This window comes from Rosa chinensis, chromosome 7 (assembly GCF_002994745.2).
Source record: "Rosa chinensis cultivar Old Blush chromosome 7, RchiOBHm-V2, whole genome shotgun sequence".
Classification (NCBI taxonomy): domain Eukaryota; kingdom Viridiplantae; phylum Streptophyta; class Magnoliopsida; order Rosales; family Rosaceae; genus Rosa; species Rosa chinensis.
The window spans coordinates 1,107,773-1,133,022 of record NC_037094.1 but is presented as its reverse complement, the minus strand read 5'-3'; the positions used below and the strand labels follow the sequence as shown (position 1 = coordinate 1,133,022).

Here is a 25,250-nt window from a genome sequence, read left to right as displayed (position 1 = left end):
TTGTCCATTGACATAGTGTTGGCGACAAACACACATGTAGACATCAGTCTCGCCAATCAGTTCAGTCTTCATCTCCTCTATGTTCCTCAGGGTAAAGAAAGCTCGTTTGCCACACATTTCATATCGAGCTGTCAACTTAGTTGTAGGCTAAAGAGATAAACAAAATTTCAATGACAGGGTTTAAGACTATATACAAACCACTGGATAGAAGGCTTGAGCACTTGAGTTTCTTACAGCATCCAAACCCAAAAAGAAAAAAAAAATTAGTAAAGATGAAGAGCAAAATCACCTTTCTGGCCTTTAATGCCTAATACGAAGATCATACTACATGTTTACTTGAACAAAATTTAATTTCAATACAAAAATTTTGAGTTTGTCAATTCATCGAACACCTTAAGTGCATCTATCAAACTCCACTAAAAGTTAGCCCAGCTAGTCAAAAACAAAAGAATCAAACAGCCGATATCAAATTTCAGCAACGATCTTTGAGTCTGCGTTCCCCATAATCTGAAAATTATGTGTTTGAATAAACCTAAATCACCTGAAAGTAAACGACAAAAAGGAAGAACGACCCTTGCACGTCAAAGGAACTTGACCCTTTCTTCTGTGCCTCGATGACCCTGATTATATTTATGCCTTCTTGTAATTGTGGGCGAGTTTCCATGGAAGCACATAGCAGAGCAAGTCAAGGATTGACGCAAAGTAGAGTTTTCTTTTTTGCTAGAGTTCACCGCAGTTAACCTGAAGTAAACTTGAGTTTAGACCAAAAGCCAAAAATTGATCAAATAATGATGTGTCAATTTTCAGGACCCTTAGATTAAATAGAGAGCCTAGCTAGATTTTATGAAATTGAAGTAAATTGAATTTACTCCTCACTTTAGAGGAGCCGGATCCGGAATTAATCATCTTCAAATTCACTCTATAGACGGCAGGTTTACTTATTACTTAGAATGTGAATGGAAATGAAGGGAATAATTTCAGTGTATGAGATTTCTTGCGTTACTAACATATATAGGTATGAAAATAATTCCACTATATGAGATTTATGCATATACTAACATATATAAATATTGGAATGAGTGTAGGTCCCACCTCATTAGCAGGAAACGATTCATGAATAATCATTTGTTTGATAACCAAGGAGGGTTATGGGTTTAGGAATGATTCCCATATCGATTATTTTCTTCTCTCATTCCAATTGTCTCCGATTCATAACTTCTTCAATTCTAGTTGTCTCCGACTTATAACTTTTTTCATTCCAAGTAAGTATACATGCCATTCAAATCAAAAGTTGCTTACTCATCCAATTATAGCAAATGATAGATAGTCTTGATGGCAATTTAAATTCTAATGATGAACCCTGCATCAATTAATTTAATGAGTATACATGAGTAAGCAAAGGATCTATAACAAATTTTCACTTCACGGACATAACTTTTATATGATAATTTAAAAAATTGATGGTGAGACGAAGCGGGACAAATTATGATATTGTGATGTTATCATAATCTCACTTTAGATCTACTTGAATAAATATTACAATTTATGTGAATCAACACTGGGTACAAAGCTATCACATTAGGTTTACAATATTTGCATATAATTAAACCAAAATTACAACATTGAAAATGAATTTGTTCAAAAACTTGTAACAAAATCGTAGGTGGTGTAATTACTATCATTGCACAAAATATGACTCAAGTTACGATAATGACAACAAATTTATTGTCACATTTATAAATATGTGTATGAGATACATGTATGTACTATTAATGTCTAAAATTTAGCGATAGCCGAACCTCGGTTAACGCTAGTTCGAGGAGCGAACCGTTACTTGTGGTATTCTTTGTTGATTCCGCTATCTGTCAAATGAAATAAAAAGGGCGTCAAAGGGAGACCGCAGTTGGCGGTCTTCTTTCCTCCGATGCCTAAGTTAGTCAATGTATTTATGTTGACATAATAACAATAGGTAAAGTAGTCAATGCGTAATTAATGAGGAGAGATGAGTGGACCTTTTATAGGTGGGGAAGAGACTATTTTTTCCTTATTTTCGAAGTGGGACTGATGCTTCAGTTTCCAGCTTCTAATGCTTCAGCGAGGTGATGTTGGCGCGGCGTAGGCCGGCCCATTTTAAACTGGCCTAGTCGTGCTTCGTGTCGTACTTGGGCCGGCCCATTTATTATCATGCCGGGCTCGTGCCGACCCATTTACTTAAACATTAAGCCAGGTCCAGCCCATATCGTGCCGAGCCGTGCTCGTGCCTACCCACTATAAAGCACAATTTTAAAATCTTAATATGAATAAATAAAAAATAATTTTATTTAACTATTTAGAAAATTCAAATAAATTAAGTTCTACAATGTTTTTCTCAATCTTTGCTTTTTAAGATTAGTTTTCTAATAATTTTTTATATTCCACTACAAGAAAGAAAGAAAGAAAAAAATAACTCAAAATATATTGCTTTTAGTATATTATTGTGAGATTAATCTTTATTAATATAATGAAGATTTAGTATCATATTATTCTTTCCTTCATTCTATAGTTGTATTATTATGAGATTAGTCTTTATTCATAAACATATATTTAATATTTAGAAAAAATACTTTATGTCAAAACAAGGATATAATGTTTTTTTTCACTATTTTGACAACATAAAAGAAATAGCATTGGTGGAATTTTTATGAGATTTTAAATAAGGAGATCTAATATTCAAATTTCATCATTGTGGTTTTTTTAATATTTTTAAAAACAAAATAAAATTTTGTGTTTGAAACGGGTCGGCTCAAATATGTCGTGCTCGGGCCGTGGGCTCGGGCCGGGCTGGGTCAATGGACTAATATTCCTAGGCCCAACCCGGCCCGTTATTCTAACATGCTCGGGTCGTGCCTGGCCACTAATGTGCTTGGGTTGTGCCGGGCTGCTTTTAAGCATGCCGGGCCCGTGTCGTGCTCGTGCTTAGCGGCCCGTTTGCCTCCTCTAGCGCGGCGCGTTAGCAGTGATCTCGGGTTGAGCCGGGGCTCAGGTGATAGACTGTTTGGCTGCGTTTCTGTGGGTCACACTGTCAATGGTCATCGGTACTACTGGCGGTAGCATGAGCGTGGCTCGTTGCAGCTAATTATGCTTGGCAAATGGTCATACAAGTACATGTACGGCGAATTGATACAAATGAACACATTCACTATGGCGAAAAAAAATAAAAAATTTGTTGTTTCTGTTTTAGTTTTCACTGCTTTACTTAAAAAGAAAACTAATTGCGCGCGGATAGAATATGCAAGGAACTCCTTGAGTTAAGCAATTAACTAAAGATGCAAATTAATCAGGTATATATGACTATATGAGATGATTGAGATCAGCAGGGTGATTCGCATTGTTCAAGACTTCAAGGTACTACTTTGACGCGTTGCTGTCCTTGCATGGTTAGCTTGTACGACATAATTAAGGACAGGGAAGAAGACACAAAAAAGGAAACCCTGGTTTTACATTAAAGTTTGTATGATCATCGATCCAAATGGACACTAGTTTTTATGTCACTTTTCATGTATGCAGATATACTGAGATATTGAGTCCCGGCCCTCGATTTTTGCGTATTACCCATTAGTACGTAGTAAACTCTTTTACCCGAAATAGCCATTAGTAGTAAACTCTTTTACCTCGAAATAGCCATAATCTCTCTCTGACGGTCTGACCAAATACTTATTTGTGCTCTTACCACAGAGAGAGAGAGAGAGAGAGAGAGAGAGAGATTGCTGACGTTCTACATAATGAACAAATATGGCAACAGAGTCACAGCGCATATGTAGTTGTAGTCTTGTAGAACGCGGGAGTCGTTTTAGACTCGTAGTGGTGCGCCTCGCTTCTATTTGAAAATAAGGGGATCAGGGGATGGATCTACAGGAGAAGAAAGATGAGAGGGAACATCATGAAGCAGAGGAGCTAGGAAGAAAGTGAAGAAGATTCCGTCAATGCCATCAATCTCAAACGGAGAATCTCCGGTTATTCTTTGTATGAGCGATTGGTACACAATCACTTTGGTACGTAATATATGTATGTGTGTGTGTGTATTTTTGTGTCGATCCCTCGCAACGCCTTTATGGTTAAGGCATGCATGTATTAATATTTGGAGCCGTGACCACTTACCCAATTTTTGTCTAACAATTGCCCACTTGCTCCACTAAGAGTTTTTTAATCCCATTTACCCAATCTAATATTTGATGACAGTTTTGCCCCCATACTCTCTCTTTCTATCTCTCTCGACTCCCCTCAGCACTCTCACCATGAATCCAATCCTTCTCCTCTTCTCCCTTCAGGCCACCCTCTCCCATGCCACCACAGCCTACCCTTCCATTCCGGGCACCACCCCCGTCGACGTCTCCTCCGGCGCCACCACCACCAACCTGATCCCCCCTCGCCGCGAAGTCCACAGAAACGGCCCAACCTTCGACATCAGCCACCGCTATAGCAGAAACTGGCGATAAGGACTCATTCACCCCCGATCTCCTCCCCGACATGCCAGCGTTTGACTGCGTCGGCCAATTCCTTTGGCTCGGAGATTAAGCTCCCCACCCACACGGGGACCCACATCGACACCCCCGGCCACGTCTTCGATCACTACTTCGATGCTTGCTTCGACGTCGATTCTCTCGACTTGGATGTCTGCCATCAGAGACGATCTCAACCACTCCTGCACCTGCCTCACAATCGAAGCACTGCATCTGGACTCCGATCCCCTTACACAATCTCCTCAAACAGTCCTGCACCAGCCTCACACTCCAAAGGGTGCCCATAGCTTTATTTAGTATTTTTTTTTTTTTGAGTTCCAAGAATGGGGAAGGAAAAAAAAAAAAAAAGTGAACTTATACAATTGAACATATAAATTGATCAATTGTGTCTGTGCATTCATTTTAGTTTTGGGAGTTTATGCATTTCACTTGAGGGAAATAATAAGATTATTGGGAGGCAATAATAATATTACTGGGGGGCAATAAAATGTTTATTAGGGCAATAATAAGATTATTGGGGGGCAATAATAAGATTATTTATTTGGATAAACCTAATAAAACATTCAAAATTAAAAACATATTCATTTTTCACTAATTATTGATCTCCAATGAACTTGTTACTGGGGGGCAATAATATGATTATTGGGGGGTAATAAAATCAGACGCAGAAATCCGGTCACCAGTCCCGCAGTAGGATTCGGGATTCCGGTGACTGGTTGTCGGATTCCGGTCACTGGACGCTGGACTCCGGTCACTGGTAGCCGGAAACCGCGGCCGGCCACTGGTCATCGGAGCACAGTAAGGTGGAGGATGACTTCTCTCTCTAAGTGAGAAAGAAGGAGAGGGCAAAAAAGTCCCAAAAAAAAATTTAAAAAAAAAATTAATTGGGTATTAGGGAAATAATCATTTAGAGTGTTTTGGGTAAATGAGGTTAAAAAAATATTAGAGGAGCAAGTGAGCAATTTTTAAGCTGAAATTGGGTAAATGATTATTTTCCCTTAATATTTGTGAAAAGTTTCATAAATCAGTTAATCCTAGCTAATTATCTCCAGGCCGTCGGTTTTCATTGTGAGTTTGCTGACCTAGAGAGAAATGATAGCCAAGAAGTAAAACAGGCGTTAGGCGTGCCTACTCAACAAAAAGAGCTAGATCAGTTCATGGTAAACATCCATCAGGCTTATTAATCAATATTGAAGTAATATTTGATCCAGTCAAACTTAAATGTCACAATCATGATATCTGAATTCCTTTTGAGATTTCTGATGAAAAGGTCTCGATCAGGACAATGATAAGTCATAAGTTCTTCTTCTTCTTCTTTTTTTTCCCTCGGCTCTTTGAGTGAAAAACAATTGCATGCTGTTTGAGCTATTGTAATTAATTGACTCAATATGAACTTGGTATACATATACTACAATATGTGATGTATTAATTTGCAGGAGGCATACTGCTTGGCACTTGGGAAGTTGAAAGAAGCAATGGAGGAACCTTACCAGATCGATCTCCATGGCTTTCATAACAAACATGCATCTCCAACTCGAGGAGCAAGCATGCTTCTCCCATCCACATGAACCTGCAGACGCTCTTCTGGTATGCATGACTAAATGATCCTCGATGTGAACATAATCAAACTAAATATTAATCAAAATTGAGCTGCGATGAAGATTTTCTCTGATCGAATTAACTGTCTTATATAGCTAAGAGATGACAATGACGATCCATATGTGCATGAAAAGGAATGGCAAAATGGGGCCAACGGAATTTGCGGCATTGGCTACCAATTATCCATGGGAAGTCTCAAGTTTCTGAACATGTTTTTCAATTGGTTGGGAGAGACCCAAAATCATTTGTACTAGTGTAACTGCAATCCGATTTTATATGTTGGAATTACCAGCTTGTGGTTCACTTTAACTTCTAAGCGTATCCCAATGGATACTTCTACGGGTAGCCCAATGGACTTGGTTCCAGCCCATCCTAATGGACTTGGTTCCAGCTCATTAGATTAATAGCTATAAGAGCCCTAACGGCCCAATAGATCAAAAGATCCATAATGGACTTGATTCCAGCCCATAAGATTAACTCTAACATCCCTAACGGTCCAATGGATCAAAACATCCATAATATAACCCTAAGATTAATAATTAACTCTAATAGCCTTTTCCAATGGACCAAAAGGGGCTGATGACCTTTTTTATCCGTAGTCAATTTGAAGTAGCTGAAAGCCATAGTCAATTTGGGCGTCCACTAGTTCAATAATATAAGAAATGTCCCAATTTCCAACAAATAAAAGCTACTTGGAAAGTTGAGAGTGCACACATCCACCATCGATCAGGTAGTAAGGTACCATACCAATGCAAATTAGCAATTAACAATCTCCCTTCTTTTGCCTCAAACTAAAGTAGCTTTAAGTACCTGTTATTATACTTGTCCTAATCGCTTTTCATTAGCGAAAAATGGTTTTCTAAACCGCATGAGGGAGAGGAGCCCATTTTATATGTGCAAGCACATAGGGAGAGTTTAAGCACTTTTAAGGCTTTAACCTTGTGCTTTTGTCTGCCATCTTTGCTGGTTATTTACATGCCCTCTCAATTTGATTACCACTAATAATTACAGACACATATCATATAAGCATGTAAAAAGGTAAATTCTTGTATACATGGCTGTTTTAATTTGATGATTGTTACCCCTATTATTTCATTCACCATTGGGATAGCAAATTAATTCTGAACTAGTACTCTCCAATCTCCATGATTTATTCCTTGATTTCCTCTTGGGAAAACAGAGAGATTAAACATATGACTAGTCATCATCTTCCTCGGCGAAAAGGGACAAAAGACAAAGAAAAAAGTGAATGAAGGAGATCTTAGAAACATGTATGATCTTTACCATTCTCTCTGTCTCTGGACCGAGTCAGAATGTTCCCAAAGTTTACAAAGTTTGGTCAATTTTACATTGGTGACGTACCACCTACCCAAATACTATTATCTATATAGCTTAATTGTCTAAAGCTTCGATCTTTTTGCCTAATTAACCCTATCCTTTCACACTTTCCCTTCAAATTCAAAAGAATACTGATGGCGATAGTGACTCACCAATTAACTCTTCTTAATTTATTTGGGAGAGAGCACACAATTGAGTTTAAAAACGAATACGACAAAAGCAATGCATGATTATAAGGCAGTTAGATCAACATTTTAGTCCGATCATTGAATTATAGATAGATCGATACATAGAGAATATATATAATTTCACAATTAGGACACTCTATTTTGTCATTAAAAACACTGAATATATAACTTCAACATTTCTGATTAAACTCAATCATGCGACAATATGAGAATGATTGGTCGGACAAGCCTGTTGATTAAACGGTAAGAAGCTCTAATGAAAGAGAGACACAATTCGGGGAGACGAATAAGATGGAAGAAGAAATCGAATAAGAGGAAACCAGTGTATGAGAGAAGTAAAAGAAGAGAGAGATGAAATGAGGTGGTGAATGTGATAATAATAAAAACGGAGGGATTGCATGCGTATATGCTCTTAGAAATCAAAAACCTCCATTGCAGTGCGTGAAATGAAGCGTGGTGTTTGGAGTTAAGGAATTTGAAGAGAGTTGTGCGAGCAACACGTCCATCTCTGTCCCCCATTTGCTTTCATTCTTTGCGAACCCCAAGCCAAAACACCAAACCCCCATGGCCTTCATCATGAACTTCGAAGCATGCTAGGTCTGCTGTTGCGTTTTCATCACTTCCAGGCGATAAACCCTAGTTTTATTTTACTCACCTATTCCCTAATTGGTTCCTTCCCCCTATTCATTTCAAGCCAATCATATGTTAGAATGTCAGTATTCCATTGTAAACTAATCTGCGACCTTTGTTGGAGGGTTTTGACAGAATAATACTATCGAGTAGTTAAAGAGTGCATGCCCTAATTCTAATTCTAATTTGCTTGATATCAGCAAAGGTTTAGATAGACTATTTGTCCGGATATGAAAAAACAATTGCTGCTAAGCTTAGCTGTTTGAGTTTAGCTTCTAAATTTCAATTACAATATTGCTTCGAGAACTACGATATGTCAATATTAGTAGTTCTCTGTAAAAGTACCCACTATCCCCATAAGCGTTTTTGTAGTATTGAACTGAAAAGAAAACACAAGGCAGCGTTTAGTAAGCATCAGTAAATGCACTTTTCTACTTTTAAACCTAAAAAGCTAAAATGATATGAAAAAAAAAAATACAATGTGAGATGCAAAAAGCCGCAAAGTACTCCTTTTTAAATGTTATGATCTCGGCCTTCTTTCGATCTAGATCAGTTTGTTACGTTTCTGGCAAAGGCTTCAAGTTGTAGTTGTCCGTTCTTCCTTTAATTAGGAAAGAGCTGGAACCAATTGAATTTATTTCCAAGTGAACCATAGTGGCTTTTGTGCAAAATCATAAACCCTAAACAGACCAGAGTTAAACCCGAAAGAGTGTTAAAGTCTTGCCAGAATTAATTGCTTCCCAGATTTACTGGTTGGCCGGTGCGGCTAATTACACGGGGGTTGTACCACCTAACACTATGACAAGCAGTAAATATGAAGTACAGCCCAGTAAATGGTAATAATGATATGGTTTAAGGAATGGACAATCTAGTATCCACGTGATCACCTCTCTCTTATCCTCGATCACTTCTTCCCATGAAGATGTATCTTCACAAATTACTATAAAATCTAGTATCACCAAATTAAGAGTAAGTTCACCTGTTGAGTCACCGGGTAAGTTATTATTAACTGTTTTTTAGTGTTTATTTTCACTCTTTTAGTCACGAGCATAGTTTCCAAATTGACCTGGATCACCGGGTCAGTTTGCAGGTCAAGAAAGTGACCCAGAGGTTACCAGGTTAGTTTGAAAACTGTGCCCATAACTTAAAAGGTGGAAATAAACATAAAAAGTAGTGAATAGTAAGTGATTTGACTTCATGCAAACGACCCCCAGGCAACTTCTGCACTGAGAAAACAGGAGAGAAAACTAGGGTTTGGAAAGAGTGAAGGAGCAGTGGTCGCTCGTCCGGCGGCGCCTCCTCGTCGATCGGGGCTTCTTGCCTCAACGACGAATGGCAGGTGTTGCCGGACGGGAGATGGGGGTCTTGGGACCTTCGATCTTATCTTCGTTGCGGTGGTCGGGGCTTGGCATGATTATTCTCTTCTCTCAGGCAGAGGCGCAGGCTGGGAGGAGGAATTCGGCGACGGCGCAGACTTGGAGCAAGGGGTCAGAGGCCAGATCGTGGCAGCGGCTTGCCATGGATCGTATGGCGCTGATCTCTGTTCGGAGGTGGGTCGCTCGGCCATGTTTGCAGTTGTGGGTTCGGGCTCCTGAGAGGATAGGCACAGATGGGTGGAGCGATTTCGTTCCGAGGTGGAAGTGCTCAGCGATTCCATTCTTGTTTCTCGGTGGATTGGATTGGAGTAGATGTTTTTCCAGATCTGGATCCGGTCGGCGACAGGCAGATGAATCAGTGTGGCTTGCGGTGTTGAATGGGTACCTCTGGGGTGGTGAGCTCGAAGGGCAAGAGTTGTAGCGGTGGTCTGTCGGCGGGCAACTTGGATAGAGGGAAGTTGGTTGTCATAGTTTTGGTCTGGTGCGTGAAGGGATGGTCAATCATGGTAGTTTCTTTCAGTTTTTTACTAGGGTTTTAGTTTCAGGTTTTTGGTTAGGTCGAATAAATCATCCCTACTCTTTTGAGCTAGGGTTTGGAGGTTTTGGTCGTGTTGTGGAGCCATCTATATGGTGTTACTCCTGGGAACAATATGTTATAATTTCGATGCTGGTTGGTTATCAACGGAAAGGTGGATTTCCCTTGCACGTGGTCTGGCTGTTTATGGACACGGTGTGGAAGAGGGTGGAGTGGTTCGTCTGGATGTCGGTGACGAGGTTGTATCGTGACGCTCGGGATTGGTTATCGTTCTGTGTAGCCTGGGGTGATAGGCGGAAAAATTGGTTAGGGGTTGGACCTTTTCGGTTCATGGATGTTACTATTAGTGACGAACCCATAACTATGGATCTTGGTAGGAATATGTGTCGTGGTGTTGATACCACAACCGGTTATTCCAATGCTTGTAATTTTTTTGGTTATTAATGGATTCTTTTCTTCTAAAAAAAAAAAAAAAATAGTAAGTGATTTGGTGACCCAACGGATTGACTTGCTCTAAGCAGAAGGTGTCTTGAGCATTTAGTTCATTCGGTGTTAACACTTAAAAAAAAAACGGTCGATGACAACGGCAATGTTTAGAGTGCATTCGAGCAACATTTACAGAGTAATAGTTCAAAAAAGAGATGTGATTGAAATAGTTAATGCGATCAAAAAGAAGAAAAAAAAATAGTTAATGTGATCTAACTCATCCATTATAGGAAAGAGTGTACAAGAAAGAGAAACATGAACAGTGACAGGGCTAGCCCATGATATGTACAACCCAAGGTTAAAGGGATTGAATCCAAATCCAATAAGAAAATAAAAGAGAATCCCACAGAATAAAAAGATAGCAGCGGGGATTTTCAAAGCTGAAAAAGGCTCCACAAACAACTAGTTACAGCCACCTCTACCCAATTTGCTTTTTCATTCTCTGCTTTATGCAAACCAGTAGACCCATAACCACCAGATAGAGCCAGACACCAACTTACAATTCATGCCTCAAGTGTACATGTGTGTGATGTGAGTATTCAATCAAATACCCAAAGGTCCCAGGACCCAGAAACTAAATCGAAATTACAAAAAAGAAAAAGGAAAAAAAAAAGACCCAAATAAATAAAGCGGGGAGAGAGAGAGACAGAGAGGGCTGAGCTGCTTAACCAGTGTTTGTGCTTTGGAGACTGCAAGTGCTGCAAAGGCTTTGCTCTCTCAAAGCTCTCAAAAAGTTTATTTTTACTCTCTGCACTGCTCTCAGTACTCCACACCCCCATAAAACCAAAACACATGCTCTCTTCCCATTCCCCTCTCACCCTTTTCAATTCTCATCATCACTCCCACCACCACCACCACCACCACCACTTTCTCCTTCTTATTCTTCTTCAGCTTCATTCTTCTTTAACTTAGATACCATACACCGCTGGTTCATTTTTAGCTGAGCTAAGCTAAAGTTGGCCTCTTTCTTTCCTTCGAGCTAATCAGGTCATTGTTTAAGGAAGGATGATCACATTATCCGACTTCTACCACGTCATGACGGCGGTGGTTCCGCTATACGTGGCCATGGTCTTGGCCTACGGCTCCGTCAAGTGGTGGAAGATCTTCACCCCCGACCAGTGCTCCGGCATCAACCGGTTCGTTGCCCTCTTCGCCGTTCCCTTACTCTCCTTCCACTTCATCTCCTCCAACAACCCCTACGCCATGAACACCCGCTTCCTCGCCGCCGACACTCTCCAGAAGCTGATCGTCCTCGCCGTCCTCGGCGTCTGGTCCAAAGTCAGCAAACGCGGCTGCCTCGAGTGGACCATCACCCTCTTCTCCGTCTCCACTCTCCCCAACACCCTTGTCATGGGAATCCCGCTCCTCAAAGGAATGTACGGCGACTTCTCCGGCAGCCTCATGGTCCAAATCGTCGTCCTCCAGTGCATTATCTGGTACACATTGATGCTCTTCATGTTCGAATACCGTGGCGCCCGGCTCCTCATCTCCGAGCAGTTCCCCGACACCGCCGGCTCCATCGTCTCCATCCACGTCGACTCCGATATCATGTCCTTGGATGGCAGACAACCTCTCGAGACCGAAGCCGAAATCAAAGAAGACGGCAAGCTCCACGTAACTGTTAGAAAATCCAACGCCTCAAGGTCTGACATTTACTCCAGAAGGTCTCATTCTCAAGGGCTCTCCTCCAATACTCCCCGCCCCTCCAATCTCACCAATGCAGAGATTTACTCGCTACAATCATCCAGAAACCCTACTCCCAGAGGTTCCAGCTTCAACCACACTGACTTTTACTCCATGATGGCCGCCGGCCGGAACTCGAATTTTGGGTCCTCCGACGTTTTCGGAGGGCCGTTGACGGCGTCCAGAGGCCCGACGCCGCGGCCGTCGAATTATGAGGACGACGGCGGCGCCGCCGTGGGTGCTGCTGCAGCTGGCAGCAACAAGCCGAGGTATCATTACCAAGGAGGAGGGAACAATACAACAGCGCATTACCCGGCCCCGAATCCTGGAATGTTCTCGCCTACCACGGCGGCCTCTAAGAACGTTGTCGCTCCCAAGAGGCCTAATGGAAATGGGCCTAATGGGCCGGCGGCTCAGGACGGCGGTAGGGATCTTCATATGTTTGTCTGGAGCTCCAGTGCTTCTCCTGTTTCTGATGTGTTTGGTAGCAATGAATATGGGGCCGCTGGTCATGATCAGAAAGAAGTCAAATTGGCCGTTTCTCCGGGAAAAGGTTCGATCTTTAATTCATGAATTTTCATGTTTTGAGTTAAGAGATGTTGCTTGTTTTAGCTTAAAAGGTCATTAATTTGGGATTTATAATGTGGTTAATTAGTGGAGGGTAGAAGAGAGAACCAAGAAGAGTACATGGTGGAGAGAGATGAGTTCAGCTTTGGGAACAGAGTCGTGGATCAGATGAACATGAATGAGGGTGAGAAAGTGGATGTGAATAAGGCCAAAGTGATGCCTCCGACGAGTGTGATGACGAGGCTGATTCTCATCATGGTCTGGAGAAAATTGATCAGAAACCCAAACACTTACTCAAGCTTGATCGGCCTCACTTGGTCTCTGGTATCCTTCAGGTAGTTTAAAAAATTTCTAGAGTTATGACGTCATACGGTGTTTTCGAGTATTGAAACTCAAGAATCCCGAACCGTTGGATTAGGTAGTTAAAAGAAATATGTCACAAACTATTATCGATCCAACGGTTTCTGTTTCTCGGTTACGAAGTTCCAAACAGTCCCATTTTCGGTCCTTAACTTGCTGTCACTTTCTGTACAGTGTCCTAGTGAATCCAACAATACCTGAGATTATTTTGATTTATTTTTTGGGTGATATTTTTTGGGTGTTGCAGGTGGCATCTAGAAATGCCAGCACTCATAGCAAAGTCGATAGCCATTCTATCAGACGCAGGGCTTGGGATGGCCATGTTCAGTCTTGGTCAGTAAATCAGTATACATACTACTGCAGTACTCCATCATTTTTTTTGGGGGGGGAGTTAAGCTTTAAATGAATTAATTAATATTCTGGAACAGTATTTATTTCTTTGCATGCGTTGCATTATTATTTGTCTGAAAAAGCAGGGGAAGGAAGAAAAAAAAGCAAAACTGTCTGCTTAGGATATCATAGTGTCTGGAGTTGGTTGTCTTTATGAATCTTTTTGATTTTGATTTTGATTTGAAAGGGTGGGTTAGTAGTGGTGGTGATGATGAAAGGTCTAGGCTAGTGTGACAGTGGTGTGATGGTGATGATGGGAAGGGCATGCGTTTTGCTTTTAGGTTTGCTTCTGAAATCTGGTTTGCTTATCAAGTGCTCCTGGGTTTTTTGGGGATGTGATTTTGCTTTTGCAGGTCTGTTTATGGCTTTACAACCACGGATCATAGCATGTGGAAATTCCATTGCAGCTTTTACTATGGCTGTGAGATTCCTTACAGGTCCAGCTGTCATGGCAGCTGCTTCCATTGCTGTTGGCCTTAGGGGCACTCTCTTACATGTTGCCATTGTCCAGGTCACTAACCCTAAAAACCCTTCTCTCTCTCTCTCTCTATTCTGCCTCCTTCTGACACAACCAACATAATGCTTCAAAAACCCTCTAATTTTTTCTAATTATTCTCACACCTCAAGATAAGCTTTTTTTATCATTTATTTTCATTTTCTCAGGATACCCTTTAGGTTTTTCACTGTTTTTGTATCTCACTGGTTTTGTGCTTGGTTAAATCTAGTTGAGCATTTGATTTAACAGGGACATGTTTGCAGCTTGTGTTATGTACAAAGAAACATTTGTGAAATTATTAACATTATTGTGTTTGAATGGCCAAACAAATCACAGGCAGCTCTACCCCAAGGAATTGTCCCCTTTGTCTTTGCCAAGGAATACAACGTACACCCTGATATTCTCAGCACAGGGTCAGTCGAATTTCTTGTTCAAACAGAACTTAAGCATCTTATCATATCTTATCCCCTTTAGATTTCAATGATACTAAAAATTAATGGTTCGAAATGCAGAGTTATATTCGGCATGTTGATCGCGTTGCCCATTACGCTTGTCTACTACATAATGCTGGGGCTATGAAGAACCAGAGCGGTTGAGACCTGGAATGGCTTTTGCATTCAAATATTTCAAAGAAGCAAGCATTCAATTGGGGAGCTAGTGCATCAAAAATTAGAAGGAAAAATGAGAAATAGATGGGTGGAAATGGAAGAAAGAATGAGTCTTTATTTTGAATGCACCTCTTTTGCTAGTATAATTGTAAAATCAGTTTGTAGTGAATTTATTTTAAAAGAATGTTTTCTCTGTCTCTCTGTAGTTTGTTAATTATAATCTTAGTCTCTCCAATTCTACTTGGAAAATTTTGATCAGCTACAGGAATTAGGGGAAGGAAAAGTAAAGGGAAAGTGGTGGATGTGATGATACGAGTTTGTATTACACCCAGTCCCACATGTTCTAAATTCAGTCTTCCCTCCTGTTCTTTTCTCAGACTCTTTTACTTGCTTAGCTAGATTGCCATGATTTCCTCTGTAGTCTGTCCACATATCAAAAGCATTGGAATCTTACTATCATTTGCAGTTTGAAAGAGTGGAACGAAGTTCAAGCTTTCATTTAGAAAGATAGAAACCCCTCAAGCTTTTAGAAGTGGCATGCTGATTTGGAAAATTTTATTTTGATGGGGAAGACCACATAAACTTACGCCATAACACGTGCTATATACTCCTTAAAATTTAATCATCTCTTGAGACATTCATTACAACTCTTTATTTAAACGTAAAGAACGAAATCAATGAGCAAACATCTCTTACCACTTGATACATCACACGTTTTAAGCTTCCTTCCTACTTTTTAAAATAGTGATAGGTGGATTTAGAAAATTTTCTTTGAAAAGCAAGGTGAAAAAAGCTCTAATCCAATCTTTAGTGCTTTACGTCTCTCAAACAGTTCCTTCACTCTTAGATATTTATTAGGATTTTATTTATTTTTTTGGCTAAAAAATTACGGATAGGGGAGGAATAAAGTCTTCATATCGCACCATTTTATTAATCAAAGAAGGAGAATGAAGGAGGGGAACCAAAACCAATATCTCCTAAAAAAACAAACAACAGACTAAATGAAACGAAATTAAGGCAGACCTCTAATGTCGCTATTACAATGCGATACTATAATAGGTGGAGGATCATCTCACCACACCAAATTAGAGCAAGACGTACCATGATTTGTCATCAGCTATTTTATTAGGATTCTTAAAACATCAAACCGAGAATCAAATGAGCAAAGACCTAGAATCTATGGGGTTAATTAATAAACATCACTTAATTTGATCTCCACAAGTTTAAACTTTCCCCTCTATTCCCTCACACTTTAATCCAATGCTAACTACTGATGGCCGTTCAAGTATGGAGTCGTGCCTTAGGTTTTTTGCTTATATACCCTAACTATTGGGTTTGATCTTTGTTGTAATGGGGATCTTGCTTATATAAGGGAGCTAATATATGTGCATATCCATAGTGCTATGAACTATGGCCCTCCATTACAATGCGGGGCTTCGATTTTGATGGAGACCTATTTGGAATATTGTCTCTCCAATAGTCACGATCCAAAGCTTCCTCTCCTTTTTCCTTGCTTCTTTCTTCATTTCATCTCCTTTATTCTATTACACACATTACCTTTTCCAGACACCTTTCCCTTTCACTGTAATTTTTTCTTCTTAATCAGACTTTTTCACATTGAAGAATTTGATCACGTCCCTTTGTGAGTTTGTAAATCGAGCTTTTTGAGTAAAACATCTCTTGCTTCTACAAACAAGCCGTGCATTATACACTAATAAAAAAGCGATGACAAGTTAGAATACTTAAATTAGTCTCTGTGGCTGTCAATCCATATATATATAGAGTGAGAGAGAGAGATAGATTACATATATGCTCCGAAGATTATATATACATAGTCGTAGGAGGAGTTCATGGCCTTTAGAAATTTATGAGTAAAGGACAGACAATTTGTATGGCGGAAGTCAATAGTATCATGCACTTACAAGTTAGAACCTAACATCATTCAATCTTTTCAACCAAACTCTGTTCCTGTATTTCATTATTAGTTCTGTAGAATAATCAAGGATGAAACATATATATAACAAAGCATGGGTTTTATGGATACAGAGCATGGCAGACCACACCAGATATGAATTAAAAATTTCTCTTCTTTATTAAATATTGCCAGTAAATTATTGTGCTGATAATATTGGCTGCTCTCATATATAGCAGAGGACTTTACTTTGCCATCCTCAATCATGTATGGCCTGCACCAAAAACTGGCCGGGGATAAGGGTCAAGATGCCCCTCCATTGCTGTTTAGAAACAAATTCCAAAAGTGTTTGCAACTTTTATTTTTCTTTTTTTACGGCTAAAAATTAAAGTGATCAAGGCTGTGATGAGAACTTTTAGAATATACGTTTAGTTTATTCTTGTTTATTTTCAATTGCATGCTAAAAATATTAGTCTGGTTATTGACAAAGCAGCATATATTGAGCCGTATAGGAACAAGGAGTGGATTCAAAGAAAATTTTATGCCACATTTAAAGGTGTATATCGCATAATTATGCAGTTTAAGCATACCTCCTCCTTTATTCTTGCCCTTTGCATAAACTGTTTGAGATAATTTCACGAATATTTTCTTCTCAAAAGCTTGTAAAATACATCTATGTGAACCCTTCAATAAGCTTACGAAAAATTTCATTTGTGATGATATATATTCAACACCTAGAATCACCCTAGCATGACCTATGAAAGCCGAAACTTGTTTTGAGACGCATGCTTGACTTTTAAAGTAGATATCTCCTGTTTTTTCTTTTTTCTTTTCTAGTTGTTAATTAAAAGTGTTCCATGGAAAACTGGAAAGGATCATCATGAGCCCTATATAAAGATGCGGAGTTTCCCATTTTTTTGCTTGCAAAGAACTCAATTATAATAAGCACCCACCCGTGAAGAGTAGTACTAATTAAAAACTTCATGTTGGATAAGACATCCACTTAGAAGTGACACTATATATGTTTCTCAAGCACGGAGTCGATCAGATCCTGTTAAACAAATTGAAGTACCATTTTCATTCTCTCTTCTTAATTTCTGTTTGTTTGAATAGATAATACTTGAAGAAGAAAAAATATTATGAAGAACAGCTTGATCGAAACAACCATTATATGGAGTGCGATTTTTATGTTTGATTCTTTGATATTTTGATCTTGTGCATGTGTCTAAATTAAACTTGTGTGTTCAATTAAGTTGAACATACTAAACCCTAATCGCTATACGTCTAACTACGTACTATAATCATAGTATATGGATGAGATGAGCAAATGTAATCAGGGACGCCTTGTTGCGAATGTCATATCATGCATTAATAATTCACTTTTTCTTTTGGAGGATAATATATATCAGTAGAGATCGAACAGAGATGATGAAAGAACCCATTGATACACACCAAGAATTAAAGAAAACCTCATTACAATGATTAATTAAGAAGATGGAGTTGAAGAAGAAGAAAACAAAGCAGAAAACATAAAGAAAAGAGGACGAGGACGAGAAGCTAGAGGATATATAATATTATGGTCCATGCACATTGCACTAGCTACCTAAACTTTGAACATGCTTGCTCTAGTTTTTATGCTCCGCCAAGAATATAATCAAATCTTTATATATATGGTAGCACGCACGCACGCACTTGTATGAAAGAGATCGAGAACCAAATTGCAAACTTTGCTTTAGATTTTAGTCATTTAGTGGGGATCAAGGCAGCTAGCCAGATGCCTTCCTTCCAATGCTAAGTACTTGGAGAAAGAAAAAAGAGGGAGGGACTTGCTACTGGACAATATGCAAAACAAAGCACTAAAATTTGCAGAAGAAAAGGCCAGCAACGTCAGTCTCGCCTTTATCAGAAACCAAACATATATGAAGCATATATTTAAAAAATAAAAATAAAAATCTGGGTTGAAGCTTTTTCATTTTAGCGTTTTGCTTTGTGGGTTGTGGGTAACGTTTAGATTGTCTCCCACTACCTTATGTTGGGTCGGCCCTTCCCAAGACAATGCTTTGTGATTTTGTCACGTCAGGATTCATATTCATCTTAACCCTAGCTAGAACCCTAGCTAGAAGCGAATGGCTGATTGGTATTCGATCCCTTTCCTTTCAGACCTTTCCCTTTCCCAGCTACCTCTTCATCTCTCTGTAATTCTTTTTTTTTTTTTTACATGTTTTCATTTATCGTAAGAGACAGAGAGAGACACACAGATACACAGAGGTGTGCGCGCGCGTTTGTGCTTGTTTCGTTCATCCGTTTGAAGAGATTCCCATCCCATCCCAAATATCTCAGACACTGAATTTGAAAGGGATATGATATGCATCTAACATACTAAATGCAGTCTTTTCATTCTATATATATGTTTGATTATAAAAGCCCTAGGTTTGTACTGTTTTTGATCAAGCACTCCCTTATTTTCTCCGGAGAGATGTATAAGTCCGCATGTTAAGTTGGTTCGATCACTTGTTCAATTATGTTTGATTAGAATTTATTTGAGAAAATACGTCGAACATCTAGTTTATTATTTTTGAAGAATAAAAAGTAAAAAAGTAAAAATAAAAAATTAGAACATGTATAAGTATATATGTGAGTCGTGGCATGTTGGTTAGCTAACCTAATTAAAACCTTGAACGAGTTCAAATCTCACCGACATAAGAAATGAGGTGGGTGGGGAGTTACATTGTCGTCCAGGAAGAAAAAAAAAAAAGGGAAGAAGAGTACATATTAAGTGATTGCATTCACTTTCATGATTGTTAAATCCATCAATATTTCTGTTTGCACGTGAAACATGAATAGATTAGATTCAGTATCCCTTCTCCTATTGAATTTCATATAAATGGAGCAAGCATCATGTACATTCCACCACAAGATCATATATTTATATCTGTACTCAGATATTTCAAAGTAGTGTTTTCAGCGGTCGAGTTGGTAAGAGCCTCCAGGTGTGGAACCACCACACTTGGGTTCAAATCCCACCGACGCTTATTGGAGTTAAATCTCAATATATTATTGGTGGCCAGGGGGGAGGAAGCGTTCTGACAAAATCCCTCGAGCACGGATTATTCTCTTGGCCTAGAAAACTTTTAAGAGAGAGTTTTCATCAGCTGTCTTTAAAAACAATAAGAGATATTTGGATCCCTAGTGATTAGTTTAACTGATCACATGATCGATCTAAATGAAATGCTGCATATATAACACCATAATACATAACTGGTAGCCATTACCTTAAAGCAAAAAGGATATGCAACAGTACTAATTTAAAACACTAGTAATGATAATTAATCATCTGATTAAGTATTTGGGACCCCGCTCCACCCCATGCCACTGAAATTTCAATGGTTTTTGAAGCAAGTTCATTTTGTTGGAAAGATGAATGATAATGCATAGCTAGCCAAACAGTATTGATCGATCATACAAAATGAGCCCAACTTGACCAGTTTCCTTTCCAGGTTTATGAAAAGTGAAAATGGATATCTCATGAACCCTAAACCCTTTCTTTGATCTTTCAAAACGCCACAACGAGACTTTGAATAACCTGACCCACAGAAACTTCTATATCATCCTATAATGTCTTGAACTCTATTGTTCTCTTCCCTAACTGCAAGTACGAGCCACTTTCACTGCTGCATGTGCTTTCTTATGCTTGCTGCTTTACTTAACCAATCAGCATTATAACAGAGTTCTATTAATCTATACCGAGTGTTCCTGCTCCGGAGTTTCAATATTCCGGAGTTAGCAGCCTTCTGATTAGCTCATTGTGTTGAGCATATTTAGATTAATCATTATTTACTGCATGTCCTATAGTTACGAGCTAGCCAATCAAGGCTCATGAATTTCAATAATCCGGGTTCCGGAATACTATAGAACATCCAAGATATTTTACATGCATGAGATTCAGAGACATATATGGCAGACATCGATTAGTTTGTCCTATGCAACATGCCATTAACTAAGGACAAGCTAACTGTTTGATTTGTGATCAAATCAAACCAACAAAAGCATCACTGCATTATTATCCATGCAATTAAGATACAGTGTAGTGTTTCACCGATCAGCAATATATATATGACATTGGCCTGTTTATCATTATTAGGCATGCCTTAATGGGTTGATTAATAAGAGACAAACAAGATGAGGCTGCATGCAAATTTGAAGAGACTGATAGTACTGTTTCTCCTTCTCAAACTCCATGATGAGAAAAAAACAATCGAGAGCCGTACAGAATACTAATGCAGGTTTTCCACCAAATACCTCACAATTTTTAGGGCAGGTTGGTTTCACTCATCATCATAATAACTTCTCTTGTTTATTTTATCTTAATCAACTTGAACCCCTTACATAAATTCAAGCTTTAGAAAAGAAATTAAAGGAATTAGTAAATTGCAGGCAATACATCAGAGTATCAGACCCCAAAAGAAAATTGCATGCAATACATGGGCCTCCAGAAAGTCCACACCAAAATCAAATATTTGGTGGTGTTTAAGTAAATCAGGGATATGTGTTTGGCCCAAACTCTAAGTTACTTGACCTAGTTGTAATAGGGTTTTGAATTAGAGATAGTTTTGAATTAGAGATATTCTCGGAGATATTCATAGATATCCGATTAATTGTACGATTATCTTTCCTTATACAACTCTGATTCTATGCCTTGTAATCCTCTATATAAAGAGACCCCTATTATCAATGAAAGTACAACTCAATTCTCTCCCAATTTCAGTTTTCCTTAAACACGTTATCAGCACGAAGCCTTAACCCTGAAACAAATAGCCAAACCCTGATTCAAGAAGCTAAAACCCTAAATTCGAATACAAAACCTTGAAGTCTTTTGTGCCTCCACCTCACACCTTAAAGAGCTTGATCCCAGCAGTCTAGAGTCGGCGGCAGAACAACCAGAACCGGCTGGAAACCTACTAAACAGGCCACCGGAAGCTCCAAATCACCTGCAGCAAATACTCCACCCGTTCACCACCTTCTGGACCTCTGATTGCTACCAAATTTTGCCAGCAAAAACTTCTCGATCCAAAGATTCACCAACCGGAAGAAGAAACCCAAAAATTGGTCTAGAAGTTACTGAACCGGCAGCCAAAACCTCCTGCAGAAAAACCGGCAGAAGAAGAAAAAAAAAGAAAAAAGGAGGAGGCAGCTGCAGCCGCAACCAAGAAGATCAGAAGCCCAGTTGGCAGAAAGAGGGAAAAAAAAAAAAGTAGCGCGGCCCACAAACGTCACTAACCCATTGCTCGCCAGGCCCACCTCGATGATACGTCAGCCTCGCCACATCAGCCCAGGCTACAGGTCCCCTTCGGCGACTTTTCCGGCTAGATTTCCTAGGGCTGGCATTTTGTACCGAGAAAAACTGTACCAATCGCATCCATGCCAAACCAAAGAAATTGGTAGCCAACATTGCGGTAACCGAACTCTTGACCATACCGTACCAACTTCACATACACGGTACGGTAATGGTTTGAATTTTCATATATACACGGTATACCGTACCGTACCGAACTCATGTATAATACAACAGTACTCATTTTTGTATTCTTCTCTCTTCTTCTTTCTGACTCTCTTCTTTCTTCTTTCTTTCCCCGTTTCTTCTCTTTCTTCTTTCTTCTTTCTTGAGTTCTTCTTTCTGGACTCTCTTTTTTTATATTTTTTTTCTTCTCCTTATCTTCTTCTTCTTCTTCTTCTTCTTCTCTCTGACACTCTTCTCTTTCTTTTTCTTTTTTCTGGACTCTCTTTTTTTAGTTTTTTTTTTTTTCTGCTCTCTTCTTGTCTTCTTCTTCTTCTTCTTCTTCTTCTTTTTAGTTTCTTCTTATTTCTGACTCTCTTCTCTTTCTTCTTTCTTCTTTCTTTTCCCGGCCTGGCCCGTCTCTTCTTTTTCTTCTTTCTGGACTCTCCTTTTTCAGTTTTTTTTTTTTTTTTTTTTTTTTTTCTGCTCTCGTCTTCTTCTTCTCCTTCTCCCCCATTTATCTGCTTCGGGATGGTGCCAAACCGTACCTAACTAACCGATTAAATCGGTATACCTACTTCTTGGTATACCAGATTTTGTGGTCGGTAGTGGTATAGTTTTTTGCATACCAATATAAGTTGATACGGTACATGGTATTGACCCATAAGCTCAGGTACCGTACGGAAGCCAGCCCTTAGATTTCTAGCGACTTTTCAGCCCACTTTCTGGCCAGATTTCCTGTGAGATTTTTCCGACGATTTTCCTTCGAGATTTTTTGGCAACTTTCAGATAACTATTTCAAGGTATTTTTTACTAAAAGTTATATTTTTTTGAGTTTTTTTTTTTTTTTTCAATTTCTCTTCTTTTTATAGGGGACTTGCAACCTCCCTTATTATACCCCCCATTTCTTCTTCATAGGGAAGACCAAAAGCCGAGCTGTGGGGGTTCGTGCTCTCTCCAAGCTTGGAGCTTGTAGAGTCCTCCAAACTTAGAGTTTGTTGAGATGTTATGATCGACCACAAACACATCATTTTTTCGATCTAATCCAATACCACTTGGAATTGATTTTTTGGAAGCGACTATGCACAGAAATCCCTAATTTCTTGGAAGCGATTGCGCTCGGAAATTCATAATTTCCTGGGAGCGACTACGCTTAGAAATTTTATATGTTTTTCGTGGTATCCTTTTAAGCTCCAAAACTAACCATAATTTTTTGTTCTCTTTCAGGATGAGTAACCTGAACAGACTGGACTTCGCTCCATTGGGAACAACTGGTTCTGGATATCACAAGTAGGTTCGTGATGTCCGCTAACATCTCAAGGCCAATAAAATCCTGGATACGATTCTCGAGCCTTGCCAGGACATGTTAACTGTTGAGCAAGTTCAACATTTGGAAGAAAATAGAGCAGCCTTAGAGGCAAATAAGGTGAAAGTCATCAGCCTTAGAGGCAAATAAGGTGAAAGCCATCATCCTAATGACTTGTCATATGAATGATTCGCTCCAGTATGAGTATATGAATGAAGAAGACCCCAAAAGGCTGTGGGTCTCACTCGAAGAAAGATTTGGCAACGTCCGTGACTCCCTGCTTCCTGAACTAGAAGTGAGATGACATAGCCTCCGCTTCTGTGATTTCAAGTCAGTTATTGACTACAACTCGGAAACACTTTGCATTAAATCCTTAATAAAATTATGTGGAACAGATATCACAGATGCGATGTTGATTGAGAGGACTATCTCTACCTTTCCCGTCTCTGCTTTGATGGTTGCAAAGAACTATCGAATTGATGTTACTGCAGGATGGATCACAAGGTTTCATGAGCTCATTGGAGCAATGAATGTTGCTGAAAATCATGACAACATCCTTGTGAAGAACTATAATTCGAGACCCGTGGGAACAAAGCATATTCCGGAGTCCAATTATAGTCGTGCTCCTGAGGGAGGGCGCTAAGAGCGAAACCCTAAATCTAGGGGCAATTTTGGACATTCTAGTCCATATTCTAGCTCTAATGAGGAAGGTAACCACTAAAATAGGCGGACACGGAACTGAAGAGGTCAACGTGGAAGGAGAGAGAGAGAGGCAACGCCATTCTAGTCCATATTCTAGCTCTAATGAGGAAGGTAACCACTAAAATAGGCGGACACGGAACTGAAGAGGTCAACGTGGAAGGAGAGAGAGAGAGGCAACGCCTCTGGCCATGTTGGTGGCACCCCCGACACTAAGAGCCATCCTAATGACGCTTTCAAAGCGCCTCAATCAATGGAGTCTGAGCACAGAGATGAATGTTCCCGATGTGAATTATCCGGTCATTGGGCACACATTTGTAGAGCTTGTGAATAAATTGTCACCGCCTTCAAAGCCTATTGTGAAGGAAGAGAAGATCACCATATGGAATAAGAAGATCAAGAAGATGATCTAGAATGAAGGGTTGAAGAGTTCAAATCTAACTGGGATTAATAAATCGTCAATTCTTTTTAAGTCTTTATTTTTCCAAGAGATGTAAATAGGCAATTGCCATATACTTTGTAGTAAATGTCATTGGTTTAGTTTTTCTTCACATAGGTTCATCTAAAATGAGTATGATGTCAAGGAAGGTTTTGAGATAAGTGGTATTTAAGCGAGCTTTGCTCCACCGACATCTCTTTACTCACCTGGTCATATTTATTTTGGAGTTATCGAAAGAAGTCAAATGACTACCTTTGTTTTGCATTAATTAGCAAGCTTCTTGGATTAGATTCTCTCTAGTTAAAGAGACAATGACGTAATTCCGTGTGGCCTATGAATAAAATTTTGAGTTCTTTTCATTATGACTCCATTTTGATTCTGAGCATATTCCTTTGTGACTATGATGGCTGGGCCATCAATATTAGTTCAAGGTCATGGAATAGCCCAAGTTTCCCTTGCCAAATGACACCATGATTACTGTCACAGAAACTCTCTACTCTTCTAGAGCAAATCGCACCTTATAAATAGCCAACGGATTCCATGCGAAAACGCATGTAGAGAACAGAAATGAGTTCATTTGCAATACCTCTAATGATTGCGAACAAATGCGCATCTTAGAGAAGTTTATGTGTCTCTCTAGTGGAC

General features: G+C 39.4%; 1 protein-coding gene across 1 annotated transcript; it reads left to right on the top strand.

Annotated features, from left to right (window-relative positions):
* Positions 1–11,269: 11,269 nt before the first annotated feature.
* Positions 11,270–15,013, top strand: LOC112179156 (probable auxin efflux carrier component 1c). Its single transcript, XM_024317493.2, has 6 exons — positions 11,270–12,887; positions 12,990–13,236; positions 13,509–13,594; positions 14,005–14,162; positions 14,484–14,560; positions 14,660–15,013. Exons 1-6 carry the CDS (start codon positions 11,657–11,659, stop codon positions 14,724–14,726), a joined length of 1,866 nt encoding a protein of 621 aa, XP_024173261.1. The 5' UTR covers positions 11,270–11,656; the 3' UTR covers positions 14,727–15,013.
* The last annotated feature ends 10,237 nt before the right edge of the window (positions 15,014–25,250 follow it).

Excerpts from the sequence above, each read along its gene's own strand:
- LOC112179156 (XM_024317493.2), top strand. The coding sequence starts at position 11,657 with ATGATCACATTATCCGACTTCTACCACGTCATGACGGCGGTGGTTCCG. Across the intron at positions 13,595-14,004 it reads GATGGCCATGTTCAGTCTTG|GTCTGTTTATGGCTTTACAA; the intron begins GTCAGTAAATCA and ends TTGCTTTTGCAG. Across the intron at positions 14,163-14,483 it reads TACATGTTGCCATTGTCCAG|GCAGCTCTACCCCAAGGAAT; the intron begins GTCACTAACCCT and ends AACAAATCACAG.